A 21281-nucleotide genomic window follows, 5' to 3' on the forward strand; every position below is an offset into this window, starting at 1 on the left:
TCAGAAAAAAAGATGAGTATTCCAAGTTCTGAATAAATCTGGAGAGAAAAAGTTTATAAGGGAGATATTTTTTTTCGTTGTTTTTTTTTTTTGTCATAAGGGAGAGATATGTGCAAGGATAAAAACGGTCTGAGACACGGCCCGTAAAGCCCAGGTCCACCAGGTAGTGGAGTTGGAAACGTAAACTCAGCCTCGGCCCACCGAGGATCCAGCCCAATAAATACGTGCCTGGCGACTACCTCCACAGATTCAGAAGCCGAGCGAGACCCAAACCAAACCCCTCTGTTCCTCTTCCTCCTCCGCTCCTAGGGTTTTGCCTGCCGTCGTCAGCGGCGCCCTCCCCGCCGCGATGGAGCCCTCCTCGTCCTCCTCGTCGTCGGCGCTGGCGCGGCAGACGTGGGAGCTGGAGAACAACATCCCGGCGGACCCGGACGCGCAGGACGAGATCTACCGCTACGACGAGAAGGCCAACGCGCGGGCCCACCAGGACAAGCCCTGGGCCACCGACCCGCACCACTTCCGCCGCGCCAGGATCTCCGCGCTCGCGCTCCTCAAGATGGTCGTCCACGCCCGCTCCGGCGGCACCATCGAGATCATGGGCCTCATGCAGGGCAAGTTCGACGGAGACTCCATCATCGTCATGGACGCCTTCGCGCTCCCCGTCGAGGGCACCGAGACCAGGGTCAACGCGCAGGCGGACGCGTACGAGTACATGGTCGAGTACTCCACAATCAACAAGCAGGTATTATGGATCCTTCAACCACTGTTTTATTTTATTTTGGAGCCCTCGATCTGATATTAATTGCAATCGTGTTGTTCCCGATAGACTGAATATATGTACTTCACCGCATGATAATTGTTACAGCTCCTGCTATTTAGTTGCAATTGTGTTGTTCGTGTGTAAAGTTTTGGGGTCGATTATTTATTGGCAGTGCTGCTAATTTGACGCCCACCTGTGTTTGGTTGTAATATTCGCACTGCAGTTAAAAGGGGCCAAAAGCTAACCCTTTTTGCTTGTCTGATCTTCATAGTTGTTAAACTCGTCTGTGTTTCTGTTATGTTGCCGTCAGATTGGCCCAGTCTATGTAAATTTTTGATAACTTGACTAGTGTTGGTATGACATATTGAGAACTGATATTGGCTCAGATATGCAGTGACCTTTAATTGTTACAGCTCCTGCTATTTAGTTGCATTTATGTTGTTCGTGTGTTTAGTTTTGGGGTGGATTATTGGCAGTGCTGCTAATTTGACGCCCACCCGTGTCGTGTTTGGTTGCATTAATATGTGCACTGCAGTTAAAACTTAAAGGTGTGACCAAAAGCTACTCATTTTGCTTGTGTGATCTTCATAGTTATTAAACTCTTATGCGTTTCTGTTACGTCGCCGTCAGATTGGTCCAGTCTATTTGAATGTTGATAACTTGACTTGGTTTGTGGCTCTCAAGTGTCAGTATAACATACCGAGAACTGATATTGTCTCTCATATATGCAGTGACCTTTAAAGGTTGTCGACCTACTGGGTAATCTGATACAGATTTAGTTGAAAACATGACTACTTTATTCTAATTATTGTACTAGTGTTTTTTGATAAATAGTTACTTACTGGCGCCAGTGCTTTTGGTGTGGAATTGAACTGTGTCCAATGGATCCATATTTCCTCTCACCATCTAATTTATCTATAGCGTCCTCTGTAGTCAATCTCTGGTTTATGCATTTATTGTTGAGAGCTTGTATATGATACACATACATGATTGCACATTTGTGCTTGTTTAATCTGTTTTGTCAAATATGGATATACATAAATGCTACATTGATGAATGACCATTTAGTGAATATACTGCGACTGAGCTATGTTGTGACGAAATATTCACGTGCAGCTCTGTTGTTAATGCTGAATAAACAGTAAAACTAACTTGTGTGTGTTCTTCATTTGGATAGGCTGGAAGGTTGGAGAATGTGGTTGGCTGGTATCACTCGCACCCTGGTTATGGATGCTGGCTGTCAGGCATTGATGTTTCAACTCAGATGCTTAATCAGCAGTATACAGAGCCATTCTTGGCTGTTGTGATAGACCCTACAAGGACTGTTTCTGCTGGTAAAGTGGAAATTGGAGCTTTCAGGACGTACCCAAAAGATTACAAGCCACCGGATGAGGCAGTGTCCGAGTATCAGACGATACCACTCAACAAGATAGAAGATTTTGGTGTTCACTGCAAACAGGTAGCTGGACTAATTACCAATCTTTTATTTTGCAGAGATGTGTGGTTTAGTTCTCTTCTAACTGTATTTTTTTGTCCATACAGTACTATTCCTTGGATATAACTTATTTCAAGTCATCCCTGGACTCTCACCTCCTTGATCTACTCTGGAACAAGTACTGGGTCAACACATTGTCCTCATCTCCACTTCTGGGCAACAGGGATTATGTTGCTGGACAAATCTTTGATTTAGGTGGGCTTTTCCTCCTATGAAGATGTGTAGGATGTCATGTTTTTGTATCTAGTTTCATCTTACAATATATTGAGAGATAATTTTGTGCAACACAGCTGATAAACTAGAGCAAGCTGAAGGTCAACTGGCACACAGTCGCTTTGGCGTACTTATGCCATCACAACGAAAGAAAGAGGTCAGTCTCTGTATTCATGTCCTTTAAACTTAGTTACTGTTAGTTGACGCCACTGTTAATTTTTGCCCTTGTGAAGATTGGTACCATTCTGATTAAATCTCGCATGTCTTATTTTGCTTGTAATTGATTCAGTTATCTGCATCTTTTATGTGCCAGAATAGTATATTCTTATGTAGTGATTACTTGTGTCATTTTGCTGTTCTTTGTCACCTTCAATAATAAGTGGATGGTCCTTGCCCTTTATGCCTGCAATGTGTATGAATAATTGCCAAACTACCATTCAAAATAAGTTCAATCAAGTTAATTATGAGGCACTAACTAGCATTGAGTTTTGTGTGTAAGTTGTGACATGATGCAATAGTAACTTTCTCATGTGTTCTTCATCTGCATGTTAAAGTAAACTATAAATCTGGTTTCCGTTATTTGTTTATATAAAGAACAATTGTGTTGGTGTTCTTGAAAAACGCTCTAGAAGAACTTGTGAGGATAAAAGAGATGTGAACTTCTGATGGTTGTCGATCCCGTAGGAAATGCCGATGGCTTGGTTTGATACTTTGGTTCCATGTTGTCATATAGTTGTGAAACTGTGTTTGGTCCATTACTTGATTTAGAGGGTTCTCGAGCTTTAGTGTATAAAATTATGAGCTGTACACGATCTGATTGAACTGGAACAGTTATGTGGATCTAGTTTGCTTTGTTATTATAGTTTGTAAAATATGTAGTTGTGAAACAGTATAGTGTATTGTAGACATGAAGCACAGTTGTGTAGGTGTGCTTGAAAAACGGAAGTTATGATTAATTGTGCTGTAGAAGAACTTGTGAGGATAAAATTATGAGCTGTACAAGATCTGATTGAACTGGAACAGTTATGTGGGTCTAGTTTGCTTTATTATTATAGTTTGTAAATATGTAGTTGTGAAACTGTACTATAGTAGTATAGTAGACATGAAGCACAGTTGTGTAGGGGTGCTTGAAAAACAGAAGTTATGGTTAATTGTGCTGTAGAGGAACTTGTGAGGATACAGGAGATGTGAAGTTCTGATGGTTGTCGATCCCCTAGGGAAGGCTGATGGTTTTGATACTTTGGCTCCATGCTGTCATATCTTATAGTTGTGAAACTGTTTGGTCCATTACTTGATTAGAGGGTTCTTGAGCTTGCGTGCATAAAATTATGAGGGATTATACAAGATCTGATTGAACTGGAACAGTTATGTGAAACTGATTTGCTTTGTTATTATAGTTTGTAAATATGTATCTTTAACACCATGATTATTGCCCACTTACATTGTTAATTTTGTTAATACTCCTAGTTTTGTCCCCATCTTGGGCTTGTTAACATTGCTCTGTTTATTAATTTATTAACGTGACAAGTTCTTATGGCTATGCAAAATTGTTATTGGCCAGTTTGTCAGTTATTTTTTCGTTTTTGTTCATCGCTCTTTTAAAAATCATACTTTGTTGTTGTGTGAACTAAACATGTTTTCTTATGTTTCTTTGGTGTCTTCAGCAAGAGGAGTCTCCGCTGGCTAAGGTGACCCGGGATAGCTCCAAAATTACTGCTGAACAGGTTCATGGTCTCATGTCACAGGTAAGTCCTAATCCATGTATGAAATCCTTGCGTGTTTTAATTCTCCTGGTAAAATTTTCTAATCCTGCCCCCAATTTGTACAATGTGATGGTTACAGGTGATCAAGGATATCCTCTTCAACTCTGTGCACCCGTCAAGCAAAAACAAGGCAAGCACAAGTGCAGACACAAGTGCTCCAGAGTCACCTGTGCCTGAGCCTATGGTTGAAGCATGAGAGTTCCACTGAAATACTTTACATGTTAGCCTCTTCTGATGCTGGGTTCACCTACAGCGAGTCGTTTTATTAGTTCAAATCGTGCCCAGCAAAGTTATCTGATTCAAACTGCTTAGTCTGGGTTCCTTTTGTCGAAACTGAACTGATGTGTAATTATGAGCTGCCTTTTGCATCTTGTGCCGCCACTAAGAGGTTCTGTGACTTACTGGTATCAAACTATGTGGCTAGATTTGCAGATGTTGATGGCCTTTTCTACTGGGCCCAGTGCGTTCCAAATTAGTCTTATAATCTAAGACTGCATTAGTGACCTTTTCAATCATGAGCATTCCGCTGTGATGTTTGGAGGCTCTTCTTTTGTTTGACTGAGAACCATTCTGTTTTGTCTCAGTTCGTCGAAATACATCACTATCGATTCTGAGGGCTAAATTGTGGAATTAATTAGATGCCCACTGGTTATGTTACTAGTGTATTGTACTAACACAACTATCTGGCCTAATTTCACGGTCCTGTTTGATGTTTACCGCTCGAGCCTTTGACTTTCAACCCGGTCAAGTGTGTCTGCTTCTGCAAAGGAATGCTTCTAATTCCACTCTGATGTTGAGAACCTGAGAAACCTTCGCAGTCCAAGTACAGAACTCGTAGCCCATTGGGGGGCGGCTATGAAATGAACGTAAATACAGTACTTCACTTAAGTCTGAAAATGCCTTGACCAGGGGAACATGACTGTAGTCGCTTCAGCCTGACCAATGACCATGCCCCTCCAAAGACACAGAATCAACGTCTGGATATTAAAAATCAAAATGCAACTGTCAACGATCACACCTGAGGACGTGCGTGCTCCCGTATAAGAAGGCCAAAGTACCCATGATGAAGATAACCCAACTTGTTACTCGCTGCAGCAGCCTCTCTTATCTAGCTTCGTTTTCATTCTTGGCAAGTTGCCCGTACGCAATCATCTCCATTAATTCGCCGTCGAGAAGCAAAAACCAACGCTCGCGGCAGCACGGCGACGATGAGGGCGCCCGGTGTCCTGCTCGCCACGGCCTTCTTCCTAGTGACAACATTGCCATGGGCCGCTCGCTCGGACGGCGATCACCGGAGCGTCATGTGGCGCGGCGACTCCTTCGCTGTGGAGGACGCCGCTCCCTCTTCATCTTCTTCGGGCCACGTCCTGGTGTCACCGAGCGGTAACTTCGCGTGCGGGTTCCGCGAGGTGGCCACCAACACCTACACGTTCGCCATCTGGATCACGGCCGCGGCCGACGCCACCGTGGCCTGGACGGCCAACCGCGACGCCCCGGTGAACGGCCGGGGCTCCCGCTTCGGGCTCCGGAAGGACGGGTCCGGGCTGGTGCTGGAGGACTTCGGCGGCCGCGTCGTGTGGAGCACCAACACCAGCGCCACCAGGGCCGACTGCGCCGAGCTGCTCGACACCGGCAACCTCGTCGTGTCCGACGCGTCCGGTCACCCGCTCTGGCAGAGCTTCGACTGGCCAACCGACACGCTCCTCCCGGGGCAGCCCATCACGCGGTACCGGCGCCTCGTGTCGGCGTCGGCGAGGGGCCTGCCGTCCTCGGGCTTCTACAACTTCTACTTCGACAGCAACAACATCCTCAACCTCATGTACGAGGGCCCCGAGATCAGCAGCAACTACTGGCCGGACCCCTTCAACAAGTGGTGGGTCAACCTCCGCACCGCCTACAACAGCAGCCGCTACGGCAGCCTCGACGCCGCCGGCCGCTTCACCGCCAGCGACAACCTCCAGTTCAACGCCTCCGACCTGGCCGACCCCGCCGTTGCCATGCGCCGCCTCACGCTCGACTACGACGGCAACCTCCGCGTTTACAGCCTCGACGCCTCCGGCGCCGGGACGTGGCAGGTCACGTGGGTGGCCATGTCGCGCCCGTGCGACATCCACGGCATCTGCGGCCGCTACGGGCTGTGCACGTACGGGCTGGGCGGGGCGCCGGTGTGCTCCTGCCCCGAGGGGTTCGTCGTGGCCAACGCCGGCGACTGGAGCAAAGGCTGCCGGCGGGAGTTCGATGTCAGGTGCGGCGAGGACGTGGACTTTGCGCCCATGCCGGTCGCCGACTTCTGGGGCTTCGACTTCAACTACACCGAGGGGCTCACCTACGACACGTGCCGCCAGATCTGCCTCGACGACTGCAACTGCGAGGCCTTCGGCTACAAGAAGGGCGTTGGCCAGTGCTACCCCAAGATCGCGCTCTTCAGCGGCCGCATCTCCGACTTCAGGCAGGTCATCTACCTCAAGGTGCCCCGCCGCCTCCAGAACAAGTTCGACCCCTCCGTGCTGCGCCTCGGCGGCCACGCGTGCACCGTGCGCGAGGTCAGGGCCAACACCACCGCCAGTTACTACCTGCGGAGAGCCATAGGCGGCAAGATCAACTTCGTCTACTTCTACTCATTTCTGGCCGGGCTGTTCGTCATGGAGGTCATTTTCATCGCCGTAGGGTATCTTTTCGTGTTCCGGGCCGACCCGGCGGCGCGGCAGATCCGCGACGAAGGGTACAGCCTGGTGCTCAGCCACTTCAGGAGGTTCACGTACGACGAGCTGTCGAGCGCGACGTGCCAGTTCAGCGACGAGGTCGCTCGGAGCGCGTCGGGGGCAGTGTACAAGGGCGTGCTGGGCGACGGCAGGAACGTCACTGTAACGAGGCTGGAGGCGGTGACGCAGGCCGACGAGGTGTTCCGTTCGGACCTCAGCGTCATTGGGCGGATCAACCACATGAACCTGGTGAGGGTCTGGGGCTTCTGCTCCGAGGCCTCGCACCGGCTCCTCGTCTCCGAGCACGTGGAGAACGGCTCGCTGGACAAGGCCCTCTTCCTCGACGGCGAGGGCAGCGCCATCGCGCTGGGATGGCAGTCGAGGTTCGGGATCGCCGTGGGCGTCGCCAAGGGGCTGGCGTACCTCCACCACGAGTGCCTGGAGTGGATCGTGCACTGCGACGTGAAGCCGGAGAACATCCTGCTTGGCGCCGATTTCGAGCCCAAGATCACCGACTTTGGGCTCGCGAAGCTGCTGAGCCGCCGGGACGAACGCGGCCGCATGCTGTCCAAGGTTCAGGGCACCAGGGGCTACATCGCGCCGGAGTGGGCGCTGAACCTCCCCATCACCGGCAAGGCCGACGTGTTCAGCTTCGGCGTGGTGCTGCTGGAGCTGCTCCGCGGCCAGAGGGTGTGCGACTGGGCGGTGGTGGACGACGGCGCGGCAGGAGAGGAGCTGCTGCGGCTGGACTTCCCGCGGCTGGTGGCGCTGCTGAGGGAGGAGGCGAGGGACCTGCGGGAGGCGTGGCTGGAGGAGTTCGTGGACGCGCGGCTGCGCGGGGACTTGAGTTATTTGCAGGCCGCCATGATGCTGGAGGTGGCGGTGTCGTGTGTGGACGACGACCCCGCCAAGAGGCCCAGCATGGACGCCGTCGTGCAGAAGCTGCTCACGTCGCAGGACGTCGTGCCGCCGTCAATGCGGCATGCGTCGTCTCCTGTCCCGGAAAGCCGGCGCCAGCGCCACGCATCCTTTTCTGTCGCAGAAATTAGTCACATGGTCTAAAATGTAACCAAGAGGCTTCAGAGAACGACGTCATCCGTACGGAGTAGGAGAGCAAGGGAGCGAGCTCGTTGAACACAATGTTGTTTCTGTGCTTCCATAGGTGCCAAAGGAAGGGGAGGCGCAAGGTCAAGGCTGTGTTCAGAGTAGCGGAAGGAGGAAGCGCACAAGGTGACCGTGTCAGTGACCGCGGGCTCGACACCTTTGCGGGCGTCGAGAGCGTGAAAAAGCCATGAGCGAAAGCGCAACCAAACATGATATGGCTGGGATTCTCGAGGGGAGCATCGTAGATGGGACATCCGCTGTCTTCCGCGTCGAGGATGCCTTCGTGATAGCTCGAAATTTAGCACTATTTTACTGAGATTTTTAAGTATACTATTACTCATATTATCACTCATTTCATACTCCGATAGATACACTGCCTATTTTGCATACTTATGAGTTCTTGTTCATTTTCATATGAGCTTTGCATATTTAGTAGTTTTAGTAGGATTTTATTATGTTTCCCTTGTTTTTGATATGTGTTTAGGTGTTATTGGCGATCATAGAAAAATGGATCAAAAGGGACCAAAAGGGTACAAGATGGGAGAATTACAGGCACCCGACTTAGCCATATAAGGTGTAGGAAAAATGATATTTTTCCAACATCTTATATTTAAGTTCTAAGACCATGGTGTTGTAGCCCTTGTTCATACGAGTTCAACGAGCCGAAGAACACATTAATCGAAGTCCGGATGAAGAAATGACGAGCAAAATGCGAAAGCATCTCCAAGTTTAACGACCATCGGTACGAGCAAACCCCGCCCGTACCAGGCTCCGTTGGGTCTGCTTCATCAAACGGAACAACATTTGTGAAGGCCCGATGTGCATATTCGGACCCAAGCTTCGTCGGTTCGCAAAACCGGCCTCCAGCGCCTATATAAAGAGGGAAGGAGGTAAGGAGAGGCACCACTTCATCATCCACGCCCTAGGGGCGAAGCCCTGCTGCTCCGCCGCCGCCGCCTCCATCACCATCTCCACCAACGCAGAAGAGGGGGAGGAGGCTAGGATCTTGAAGAGCAACGCATCGATCTCCATCATCATCATCATCATCATCATCATCATCATCATCATCATCATCATCATCATCATCATCATTATCATCATCATCATCATCATCACCATCATCATCAACGTCTCCATCACAGATCCCCTTTTTTTACTTGGTTGTGATCCGAACTCTATTAGGATTTACATTGTACGCAATTGTACCATCATATTCATATTGCCATGATGTTGATCCCCTTCATATATCAGTAGTCCCTTTGTTCTTGGGAAAATATGGAGAAACCCTAGGAATATTATGGTGGGAAATAAATATGTTTTATACCTTCGATCTGTGAAGTGCACACATAATATTTGCCTTATGGACAAGGAGGGAACTACCCTTTGAAGTGTGGTAGAGTGAACAGCGGGAAGTGACATTACCGTATCGGCGCTCTAACACATGGATGAGGGGGATAATGAGGGATTCACTAAGCTCATATCGATAACCATGGGGTAAAAATCTTAATAGCAATAGTCAATATGTGGCCGTACCGCGTCGTCCGCCTTAGCCCTAAGGCGGCTGCACCTGGTACGGGCGGGATGTGCCCATACCACGTATCGAACGCCAGAAACAGGCATGGAAGATGTAACCAAATCAAAAATTTCATATCCTCTCTCTCTCTTCCTCCTCCAAACTCAAAACCCACTCCTTTGGATCTCCAAATTCGTTCGTTTTTTATATTCGTTTCCTCGCACTCGATCGAAGTATGGTACGTTTCTCCTCCGATCCCCAACTTTTTATCCGTGAATGCATGCTCTAGCTTTTATCATTATCAATCTAGACTTAGGTCATATTATGAACTTCATCACCTTAATGAGCATGCTAGATTTCAATTTTAGAGATTGTTTTATAAGATGTGTAGAGGACTATTTCTATCGGATCAGATTTTTTACTTTTGTTAAAAAAATTAGTTGTGCTTAAGATACTAAACGGTTGATTATTTATTTTAGATGAACACAAGGAGCCGCTCGTGCGCTGTAGCTTCACATGATGCACTACCGGTGGAAGACTCACCCGCTTCGCTCAGTATCGAGTTCGAAGACCGCCGTCATCTCAACCGTTGCAACCGTCTAGATCAAGTCGACAAAATGGGCATGCCCCCATATTCTGAACCAACTAGGCGTACGCGATGATGTCAATACTCTTTGCAACAATGTTGGTTTCCTTGACTTTTCTTTTCAGGAGGTTGCCACCTATCGCCGCTTGACCTGAAGCACACTGTGAACCATTACTACAAGACTGAGGAGAATCAACCCGGAGTCGACCGGATATCCTTCCGTTTAATGAACCGTGAGTATGATTTGACTCTAGATGAGTGGTGCAATCACTTTGGCTTTGAGAACAGCGCCACCGCCAACCTCTATGCATGCTTTACTTTGAACCCCTCACCTAGCATGTATTTTTTAGGATGAGAGTATCTAGAACACTCCCCCGAGGGAATTCTATTGAGTGCCCTGCTATTCGCTATTTGTACTATGTCATTGCTAACACCTTGCAGGCACGAGGTGATTTCACAAGACTTAGTGAAGCGTTTTACTAACACCTTAGCAATAACATAGAGAAATCTCATTATGTTGAGAAAGTGTTGAGAGGATTTTGATATGCTGAGTGAAAATATTCTTCCATGCCTTCTGATCCTAGTGTGTTGCTTTATTAAGAATGAAAAAAGCAACTAGATATCAATTGACACACTCTCAAATCAATGGTCCGCTCATGTATTTAGAATGCACTACAAGACCTGATATCTCGTTTCTTGTGAGCAAACTATGCTGGGTTGTGACCAACCCAACAGATGATCATTGACATGCATGCTCTTGAGTGAGTGATGCACTACCTAAAGGGATACACTATACCTGGTATCCAAGAGCAATTGAAGGTTATAGTGATTCAAATTGGATTTCAGATGCTGATGAGATGAAGGCAGACCACGATGGGCAACCTTTGCTCCTCCCGCGGCACGGCCGCCGTGATGGTCGCGACATGTGAGACAACGACAGCATCCGCCCCGACGAGGGCGCCGGCGAGGACGCCAGACTTCACACAGTCAGTGAAGCTTAAGTACGTGAAGCTCGGATACCACTACCTGATAACCACGGTGTGCACCTGGCATTGCTCCGCTCGCGGGCCTCATCACATTGCACCTCTCCACCTTGACCCTGCGCGACCTCGCCGACCTCTGGCTACACCTCCAGTACAACCTCGTCTCCGTCCCCGCCCTGCTTGGACCACAAGCAGACATGTATTCACTCTTGTTGGTGGCGAGTTTTCTAAAAGTCTTGTAAGAAGACCATCTTAGTAAGGTCAACAATGGAAGAAGAACTCACAACATTAGATACTTCAACTGTTGAAGCCGATATGTTTTTCAGTCTTTGAGGGCTCTTGATGAACTTGCAAATGGTTGAAAACTAGTACCGGCTATTCTCATGAACCATGACAACCAAACAATGATTGTAAAAGTGAATAGTTCTAAGGGTTTTATGAAGAGTCCAAAACATGTCGAGAGAAGACTAAAATATGACAGACCGTGCATCGAGAGAGATGGGTTTGATACCCATGTGAGTTATCGAGTGGGTAACCGAACCTATGCAATCGGAGATCTCGTGAAGTAGGACATATGACAGCAAACCAGGTCATCTATGTTAAGAGAGAATTCCAATACTCCCACTTTATTGCAGATGGCCCTCTCTCATAGTTAGTATAAGACATGTTAACTATGTCTTAATGAGTTATGGGTGACTTCTATTGAGCGAAGACGTTGTCATACAAGGCGATCATTAGAGAACACATATATGAGCGACACTGATGGTCACAATGTGTGAAATTTGACTAAATCTCTATAAAGCTCATGAAATGCCGAGGAGTATGACTTATAAGGTCCACCCGAGGCGAAGCCTATGTCAGCCTAGTACCGTGCCAATATTGAGTGAAACTTGCTGCATAAGGCTGGCAATTCAAGGCCTAGTCCATTGTTCAGTTGATCAGCGTGCGTGTGCATGCTCGCCTCGTGTCCCTATCTTTGAACGTGTGGTGGTTAGGTCGGTGCCTCCCCTCTCATGCTACAAGGAGAAGAGAGACATAACAGATCCCGAGTTCTCCACTCCTTTATGTCTCTCTCCCGTGACCAGTTCATTTTGATGAGCTGCTATCTAGTCTTCTTCATCCAAGTGACTACGATACAAGACCATTCGAGAGAGCAGGTCTCCGAAACTCCGTCCATCGAGAACCTACACTAGGAGACAAACAGTAAGGTTAAGGAAGTGTGTCGCCGCGACTGCTCGGTGTTGTACGAGTTCTTCATCGTCGGATTATTTCGTCTTCAGCGACCTTAGCGGATTCAGCGACCCCGACAACACCATGAGCTACCTCAACAACGAAACTGGTGTGGCGACCTTCCCGGTCACGATGTACGTGCTCATACTCTCCTATCTTGCACCAATACTTGCTCCATATTCAGGAATGCTAGATATACTTATTATGATCTCTATGATTAAGTGTGCTAGTGCGTCTGTGATGTTTTCGGTAATGAAATTCACTCATATTGTTGATTGAACTCGCATGTTAATGTTACATGTTGCTAGCTAAATACCCGTGGGCTTGCCATATGGGAAGAAACAAAAATCCACGTTAGTTGAAAAAAAGATATGTGTAGACATTGTAAGAAGCTAAGAACGTTGTACCAAGAAAATACACGCTAGGAGACGACAAACATGAGCGTCTTCCACCCTCTTCAACTTTCACATAACTATATATATATGCTCTGAATTTTCACGAACATCTACAACTTATAATGTGGTTAAAGTTACCATAAGGTATGATTGATGAGAAGTATGTGGTACATAAAAATCTTTTTGGTATTGATCTAAGGTTCTCTTGGAATATCAGACAAAACCAATAGGCAAAACCCCCTAGGTAAGCAACGGAAAACCACGAAGTAGTTGAAAATAGTCAAGTTATACGCCATACACGATGCAAATTACAATTTCGTCATCAGTTATTCTTCGTTTTTTTCCATGCATGGACGCATGACGCATATATACCAGAGTTTCATCAAGCACAAAACAACCAATGAAATAGGAAGATGAGAGGGAGAGAAATATTGCTGGACTGACAGAACATATATACCATATTGTTCCGAGTCGCGTGTGAAGTTTACATTCATGTTATTCGAACTATCGCTGGCAGGTTCCTCTTGTGCATACCGCAGAACGGCAATTCCCAAGCAGCCAATCCATCTCGAACCATTGCTCTCAACTAGCTGGTTCCAAAGCTCCTTATCTCGACCACGCCGAATCAACGATGTTCCACTTAGTTGGTTCGGCCCCAGCAAGAAACTGTATTTTAACGGGAGCACGCGCTTATAAATAGCACATGCACGTACATGCATTACAGTACACCACAAGTTAGCTAGCCATGGAAAGCTTCAAGCTCTCTTTGCTGGTCTCCCTTCTCCCCTTCCTCCTCTTCAACCTTGTCGCCGCCGGGGATGCCGGGGAGGAGCTCGGCACGTACATCATCCACGTGCAGCCCCAGGAGAACCACCTGTTCGGCTCGACCGATGACCGAAAGGCGTTTCACCAGTCCTTCCTCCCCGAGCATGGCCGTCTCCTGCACTCGTACCGCCACGTCGCCAGCGGCTTCGCGGCGCGGCTTACACGGCGGGAACTCGACGCCATCTCCGCCATGCCCGGATTCGTGACCGCCGTGCGAGACGTGATCTACCAGACACAGACGACGCACACGCCGCGATTCCTCGGGCTTGACACGGCCCGGGGCACGAGGAACTTGTCGGTCGGCTTCGGCGAAGGCGTCATTATCGGGGTGCTCGACACCGGCGTCTTCCCCATCCACCCCTCCTTCAGCGGTAAGGGAATGCCGCCACCGCCGGCCAAGTGGAAGGGGAGGTGCGACTTCAAAGGCTCCGCGTGCAACAACAAGCTCATTGGCGCTCAGACTTTCATCAGTGGCAGCCGCGCCCGCAGTCCACCGACTGACGAGGAAGGGCATGGCACGCACACTTCCAGCACTGCGGCAGGAGCGCACGTTCCGGGCGCTCAGGTGCTTGGCCAGGCCAGCGGAGACGCGTCCGGAATGGCGCCGCGCGCGCACTTAGCCATGTACAAGGTTTGCAACGAAGAGGGCTGCGCCAGCGTGGACATCCTTGCCGGCATCGACGCTGCCGTGTCCGATGGCTGCGACGTCTTATCCATGTCGCTTGGCGGGCCCTCGATGCCATTCTACCAAGACAGCCTCGCCATCGGCACGTTCGCCGCTGCGGAGAAGGGTATCTTCGTCAGCATGGCGGCCGGCAACTCGGGTCCACTCCACAGCACGCTGTCAAACGAGGCGCCCTGGATGCTCACCGTCGCCGCCAGCACCATGGATCGTTTGATCCTCGCCAAGGTAATCATCGGAGGCGGACTCTCCTTCGATGGCGAGTCAGTGTACCATCCGGCGTTCAACCTCTCGGGGCCTCTCTTCTTCCCGCTTGTGTATGCCGGCGCGAGCGCGAGGCCCTTCGCCCAGTTCTGCGGCAACGGCTCGCTGGACGGCTTCGATGTGAAGGGCAAGATCGTGCTATGCGACCGGGGAAACAACGTCGGAAGGGTGGACAAGGGTGCCGAAGTGCTGAGAGCAGGAGGCGCCGGCATGATCCTGGCCAACCAGTTCATCGACGGCTACAGCACACTCGCGGACGCGCACGTTCTCCCGGCCTCGCACGTCAGCTTCGTCGCCGGACTAGAGATCAAGGCCTACATCAAATCCACGTCGAACCCGGAGGCAATGATCTCCTTCTTCCAAGGTACGGTCCTCGGCACGTCGCCAGCGCCGGCCATCACCTCCTTCTCCTCCCGCGGACCCAGCATCCAGAGCCCCGGAATTCTGAAGCCCGACATCACGGGCCCAGGCGTGAGCGTGCTTGCGGCGTGGCCGTTCCAGGTCGGCCTGCCAAGGTTCGACCTCAGGCCCACCTTCAACATCATCTCCGGCACGTCCATGTCCACGCCGCACCTCAGCGGCATCGCGGCGCTGATCAAGAGCAACCATCCGGACTGGTCGCCGGCGCAGATCAAATCCGCCATCATGACCACCGCCGATGCCACCGACCGCTCCGGCACGCCAATACTCAACGAGCAGCACATTCCCGCCGACCTCTTCGCCGTCGGGGCCGGCCACGTCAACGCGGAGAAGGCCGTGGATCCAGGCTTGGTCTTTAACATTTCCACCGACGACTACATCGGCTACCTCTGCGGCAAGTACACGGACCACGAGGTCTCGGTGATCGCGCGCCGCCGGGTGCACTGCTCGGCCGTGACGGCCATCTCAGAATACGAGCTGAACTACCCGTCGGTCTCTGTACCGTTCACGCAGGAGACGCAGATGTCTACGAAGTGGGTGTATCGCACGGCGAAGAACGTCGGAGAGGAGCCGGCGGTGTACTACGCCCACGTCGACATGCCGGCGAACAGCTGTGTGAGCGTCAGCGTATTCCCGAGCTCGCTCTCGTTCGCCCAGACGAACCACGAGCAGAGGTTCCTGATAATCGTGTCGGCGACGAATAGCAGCGCCACGGCGCTGCAGGGCGCGGTCCGCTGGGTGTCGGAGAGGCACACCGTGAGGATCCCCATTTCAGCCACCTTTGCTGCGGAATAGAGCTTTGGACTGCTTGGCAACTTCTTCCGTAATGTCAATAATTAGTTGCCTTCGACACTCGAATACAAATGTAATAATCGTGCGTGTTCAATTTACCTATCCAAAATAAAAGAGGAATCTTTGTGGTTAAGATTAAAAGGCTCGCCTCACCATTTGCTTTTATTATAACTAGCGTCTTTGGTACAAATGAATTATGTATTCTGAATGTGTCTACAAATAAATTAGTAGTGTGTATTATGTATTCTGAATACTCCCGGAAAGTGTCTTTGGTACATGGACACCAGTGCTCTCCTCACTTTTAGATTTTTGAAAATTTTAAAATCTCACATTTCTAAGTCTCAAAAAATTATGACGTTAAATATATAGATAGATATATACGGGTGGGGTGTATGCAAAAAAGTCCCGTTAAAAAATACTTTGTATTTTAAACAATATAAAAAAGACAAAGTTTTGACAGTTAATGGAAGTAAATTAGTATTAAAATAGTGTATCCTTTTGTTAGAAATTTGTTTTTTATTTGTATTTTTCAAAATTTAAAGTATTTTTTACCGGGACTTTTTTGCATACACTTCTCATGAACATATCTATCTACATATTTAACGCCACAATTTTTGAAAACATAAAAGGGTGAGATTTTAAAATTTTAAAAAAACTGAAAGTGGAGGGAGCAATGGCACCCATGTGCACAAATTCCTGTCCGAATACTCACTCCTTTTATTTATCTGGTGTTCTGAGGGTTTTGAAAGTCAGACTTTATAAAGTTTGATAAAAAAATATTTGAAAAATATTAGCAACCATAATAGCAAATTCATATAATTTGCAAAAAATATAGCAAATTCATATAACAGAAATATATAGCTTATGTCGATCAGATTGGTATAACCTTTTTTGAAGCTCGGTATAACTTTTACATTGCAAATGTTTATATTATTTCTAAATATTTAGTCAAACTTTATTTGTTTTTTACCGTGACTACGGCGGGCATAAGCCAGCCTGAACATATATTCAGTCAAGTTGCCTATGAAAATTTTCAGCCTCTACAAGATGGGTTCAAATGAACCAGAGTACTCATGGGTTACAAGGATGGAGAAGAAAAAGAAAAACACACACCCACAACACACAAGACCGAGGAGAAAAAGTGGCCACCCCACAAACCTGGGGGACGGTTGGCCGATGAGAACTCATCGCAACCCAAGCACATCGATCACAAGGAAGAGCCCTAGGAACACGCAAGAGGGGCACCACAGCTCTAGTCCTCGTCGGAGTAATCGAACGGCATTGGATCACCGAGACCCAACAACGGCACTGCACCATCGACGTAATCGAAGGGAAGCGCGCATCTGATACCACCCTACGCACCGACACCATCTACGTCGAGGGGGTGGCCGAAAGGTTGCACGCAGCCAGACGACGCCACGACGCCTGTGTGCCACCAGCTGGAGTCGAAGGGCATCACCAAGCAGAGACACACCCATTGAGCACTCTCGCAAAGAGCACCCACAAGGCGCCATAGAGATCCGACAAGGACCCGACACCGGAGCCCAACAACCGGCAAGAAGAAGCCACCACCACCGCTGCCACGGCTCACCTCGCATCGGAGAGGAGACTACACCCATGGCCACCATCTGCAGAACCATAGGGCACACCAGATTAGAAGGAAACAACGTCCTCTATCACTGATGGCAAGACAGAGGAGCTCAACACCCAGCCACGACGCCCCCCCGGGTGGGAAGCACGTCACCACCATGGCCGCCATTGCGAAACCATGGCACTCGCCAGCCCCAGGGGCAACCCCCTCCAGGCTGATGTCTGAGTAAGAGGAGACAACTCTCGCAGCCACACACCGACCGCCAGAGGCCGGCACACCGCAGGCAGGCAGACCGCTGCCCGGCACCATGATGGTCAGCAAGAGGACCAGCCCACTCCTACTGCCACCAAGAAAGCCGAAGGCCCGAGGCCTGGAGGAGGGTGCTCCCTGCCACCGAGGCAGGACACAACAACCACCCCATCAGATCTGGCCGAACCAGATCTTGGACCACCGGACGCCACCTCCAAGAGCAGCAACTTCTGGCCCCATCAGTTTGACTTTGACTAAGCCTAGAATACAAACTAATTATTGTGGTATTGTGATCCAAATTCATTCTAAAGGGAGGCTAACTTCTAACGAGTAGCAAGGCCCGTCGCCGGTAGGCTCGGGCCGAAGCCCCCCCCCCCTTCGCGGTACGGATCGATGCCACCATCTATATATACCTCTTGTAAGCCGCCGACTAGGGTTTATCAGATTATAAGATAACCCACGAAGTTTGTAAACACTTCCTCTATATAGTGAAGTTTTGTTGGCCGACGCTCGTGGTTTTTACCTCTATTTGTTGGAGAGGGTTTTCCGCGTTAAAATCTTGTGTCCCATGCGTGCGTTCTTATTTCGATCTTTGTTATTTGCTTGTCGCTTTTATAACAAGTGGTATCAGAGCCTGTGTTTCATTCTAGGGTTTGTGACATATCTTTCTTGAAGTTCGATCTACCGCAGCTGGATTACACCACGAAATTTTTCTGCGGCAAGTGAAGATGAGGGCGATCCTCACCCAAACTTCCAATCTGGATGAAGCTCCGGAAGGATTCAGCAGGTCCGATGCAAAGACATGTGGTGAGTGTTGAACAACAGTATTATCATTTTCAGCAACTTTATTCTCTTTCCTCCATGTGCTCCACCTGCACACTAATCCTCTGTTGCTCATCATCGGAAACATCAGAAAAATCAACAGCATTAAAAACATATGTAGATGAACTCTTATGAAACATGACAGTCTTATTAAAGGCAACATTCCTGCTATGCAAAATTGTCTTAGTTTCTAGGATTCCATAACCTGTATGCCTTAACTCCTGAACCATAACCAAGAAACACACACTTAACAACTCTAGGTTCTAACTTTCCATTATCAACATGAGCATAAGCAGTGCAACCGAAAACTCTCAACTGTGAATAATCAGCAGGTGAACCAGACCATACCTCAATAGGAGTTTTCTTATCAAGAGGAATGCAAGGTGACCTGTTTATCAAGTAACAAGCGGTGGAGGCTGCTTCAGCCCAAAAACGTCTATGCATACCAGCATTAAACAACATGCAGCGAGCCTTGGAGATGATGGTCATGTTCATCCTCTCTGCCACACCATTTTGTTGAGGAGTGTATGGGATGGTGTGGTGCACGACAATGCCTTCATCGCTGCGGTAATCATTAAAGATAGTAGAACAAAATTTCATGCCATTGTCGGTGTGAAGCAATTTAACTTTCTTTCTGTTTGCTTCTCTACCATAACTTTCCACTTTCTAAAAGCATCAAATACATAAGATTTATGTTTCATAAAGAAAGGCCATACTTTTCTGGAGTAATTATCAATGATAGTAAGCAAGTAATTTGCACCACCAAGAGAAGTCTTACGGGAAGGTCCCCACAGATTAGCATGAACATAATCTAAAATCCCTTTGGTGGTATGAACGGAAACACTTAATTTAACTCTTTTATGCTTACCAAAAATGCAGTTCTCACAGAACTCAAACTTACTCAAATTGCATCCATCTAGCAGGTCTCTCACGTGCAGTTACGCCATGCCATGTTCACTCATATGTCCAAGACGCATATGTGCTGACGTGGGAGTTGGATTGCAACGTCGCCAGAAAGTAGCTTCCTTGTGACGGTAAAGCACACGTCCGTTGGGAACCCCAAGAGGAAGGTGTGATGCGTATAGCGGCAAGTTTTCCTCGAAGAAACCAAGGTTTATCGAACCAGTAGGAGTCAAGAAGCACGTTGAAGGTTGATGGCGGCGGAGTGTAGTGCGGCGCAACACCAGGGATTCCGGCGCCAACGTGGAACCTGCACAACACAACCCAATTACTTTGCCCCAACTTGACAGTGAGATTGTCAATCTCACCGGCTTGCTGTAACAAAGGATTAGATGTATAGTGTGGAAGATGATGTTTGCAAAAACAAGAAACGAGTATTGCAGTAGATTGTATTCGATGTAAAAGAATGGACCGGGGTCCACAGTTCACTAGAGGTGTCTCTCCCATAAGAAATAGCATATTGGGTGAACAAATTACAGTTGGGCAATTGACAAATAAGAGAGCATAACAATGCACATACATGTTATGATGAGTAGTGTGAGATTTAATTGGGCATTACGACAAAGTACATAGACCGCTATCCAGCATGCATCTATGCCTAAAAAGTCCACCTTCAGGTTATCATCCGAACCCCCTCCAGTATTAAGTTGCAAACAACAGACAATTGCATTAAGTATGGTGCGTAATGTAATCAACAAATACATCCTTAGATATAGAATTGATGTTTTATCCCTAGTGGCAACAAGACATCCACAACCTTAGAGGTTGTTGTCACTCCCTGCATTTAATGGAGACATAAACCCACTATCGAGCATAATTACTCCCTCTTGGAGTTACAAGCAATGACTTGGCCAGAGCCTCTACTAGCAACAGAGAGCATGCAAGATCATAAACAACACATAGATAGATTGATAATCAACATAGCATAGTATTCATTATTCATCGGATCCCAACAAACGCACATGTAGCATTACAGATAGATGATCTTGATCATGTTAGGCAGCTCACAAGATCTAACAATGATAGCACAATGAGGAGAAGACAACCATCTAGCTACTGCTATGGACCCATAGTCCAGGGGTGAACTACTCACACATCAATCCGGAGGCGACCATGGCGGTGTAGAGTCCTCTGGGAGATGATTCCCCTCTCCGACAGGGTGCCGGAGGCGATCTCCTGAATCCCCCGAGATGGGATTGGCGGTGGCGGCGTCTCTGGAAGGTTTTCCGTATCGTGGCTCTCGTGCGGGGCTATTATCGACGAAGGATTAAGTAGGCGAAGAGGTAGGTCAGGGGGGCTCACGAGGGGCCCACACCACAGGCCGGCGCGCCCAGGGCCTGGGCCGCGCCGCCCTAGTGTCTGGCCACCTCGTGGCCCCCCTTCGTTTCTCCCTCGGTCTTCTGGAAGCTTTGTGAAAAAATAGAACCCTGGGCGTTGATTTCGTCCAATTCCGAGAATATTTCCTTACTAGGATTTCTGAAACCAAAAACAGCAGAAAACAAAGAATCGGCTCTTCGGCATCTCGTTAATAGGTTAGTGCCGGAAAATGCATAATAATGACATATAATGTGTATAAAACATGTGAGTATCATCGAGAAAAGTAGCATGGAACATAAGAAATTATAGATACGTTTGAGACGTATCAATATGCCACAAATTAGTTTTATCATGTTCATCGGGTATAACAGAAAGCATCAATCCTAGACAATGTGCTACCTCTAAGAAAATATAACTTTGCAGAATTCATATCACCTATCATGTGAACGAGAGAACCTTTAGATACCTTCAGAACTCCGCGAGAACCGGAGTGTTTGTACCAATCAACATCAAGGGTACTAAGAGAGATCCGATTTACGGCCATGCCAGCTATGTGTCGCACCTCTGGCCGAGGGCGTGACACGCCAGCATGTATCTTGATATGAACGGAGCCAA

The 21281-nt window shown here is 48.5% G+C and overlaps 3 protein-coding genes across 3 annotated transcripts; all 3 read left to right on the plus strand.

Annotated features, from left to right (window-relative positions):
- The first annotated feature begins 272 nt into the window (after window positions 1-272).
- Window positions 273-4743, plus strand: LOC127336850 (COP9 signalosome complex subunit 5). The gene is made up of 6 exons (XM_051363717.2): window positions 273-742; window positions 1938-2219; window positions 2303-2450; window positions 2546-2625; window positions 4133-4213; window positions 4311-4743. Exons 1-6 carry the CDS (start codon window positions 350-352, stop codon window positions 4425-4427), a joined length of 1101 nt encoding a protein of 366 aa, XP_051219677.1. The 5' UTR covers window positions 273-349; the 3' UTR covers window positions 4428-4743.
- Window positions 4744-5338: 595 nt separating this feature from the next.
- LOC127336849 (putative receptor protein kinase ZmPK1) lies at window positions 5339-8502 on the plus strand. The gene has a single exon (XM_051363716.2). It carries the CDS (start codon window positions 5440-5442, stop codon window positions 7993-7995), a length of 2556 nt encoding a protein of 851 aa, XP_051219676.1. The 5' UTR covers window positions 5339-5439; the 3' UTR covers window positions 7996-8502.
- A 4987-nt stretch (window positions 8503-13489) lies between these two features.
- On the plus strand, window positions 13490-15764 carry LOC127336847 (subtilisin-like protease). The gene has a single exon (XM_051363714.2). The coding sequence runs from the start codon at window positions 13490-13492 to the stop codon at window positions 15728-15730; it is 2241 nt and encodes a 746-aa protein (XP_051219674.1). The 3' UTR covers window positions 15731-15764.
- The last annotated feature ends 5517 nt before the right edge of the window (window positions 15765-21281 follow it).

This window comes from Lolium perenne, chromosome 2 (assembly GCF_019359855.2).
Source record: "Lolium perenne isolate Kyuss_39 chromosome 2, Kyuss_2.0, whole genome shotgun sequence".
Classification (NCBI taxonomy): Eukaryota; Viridiplantae; Streptophyta; class Magnoliopsida; order Poales; family Poaceae; genus Lolium; species Lolium perenne.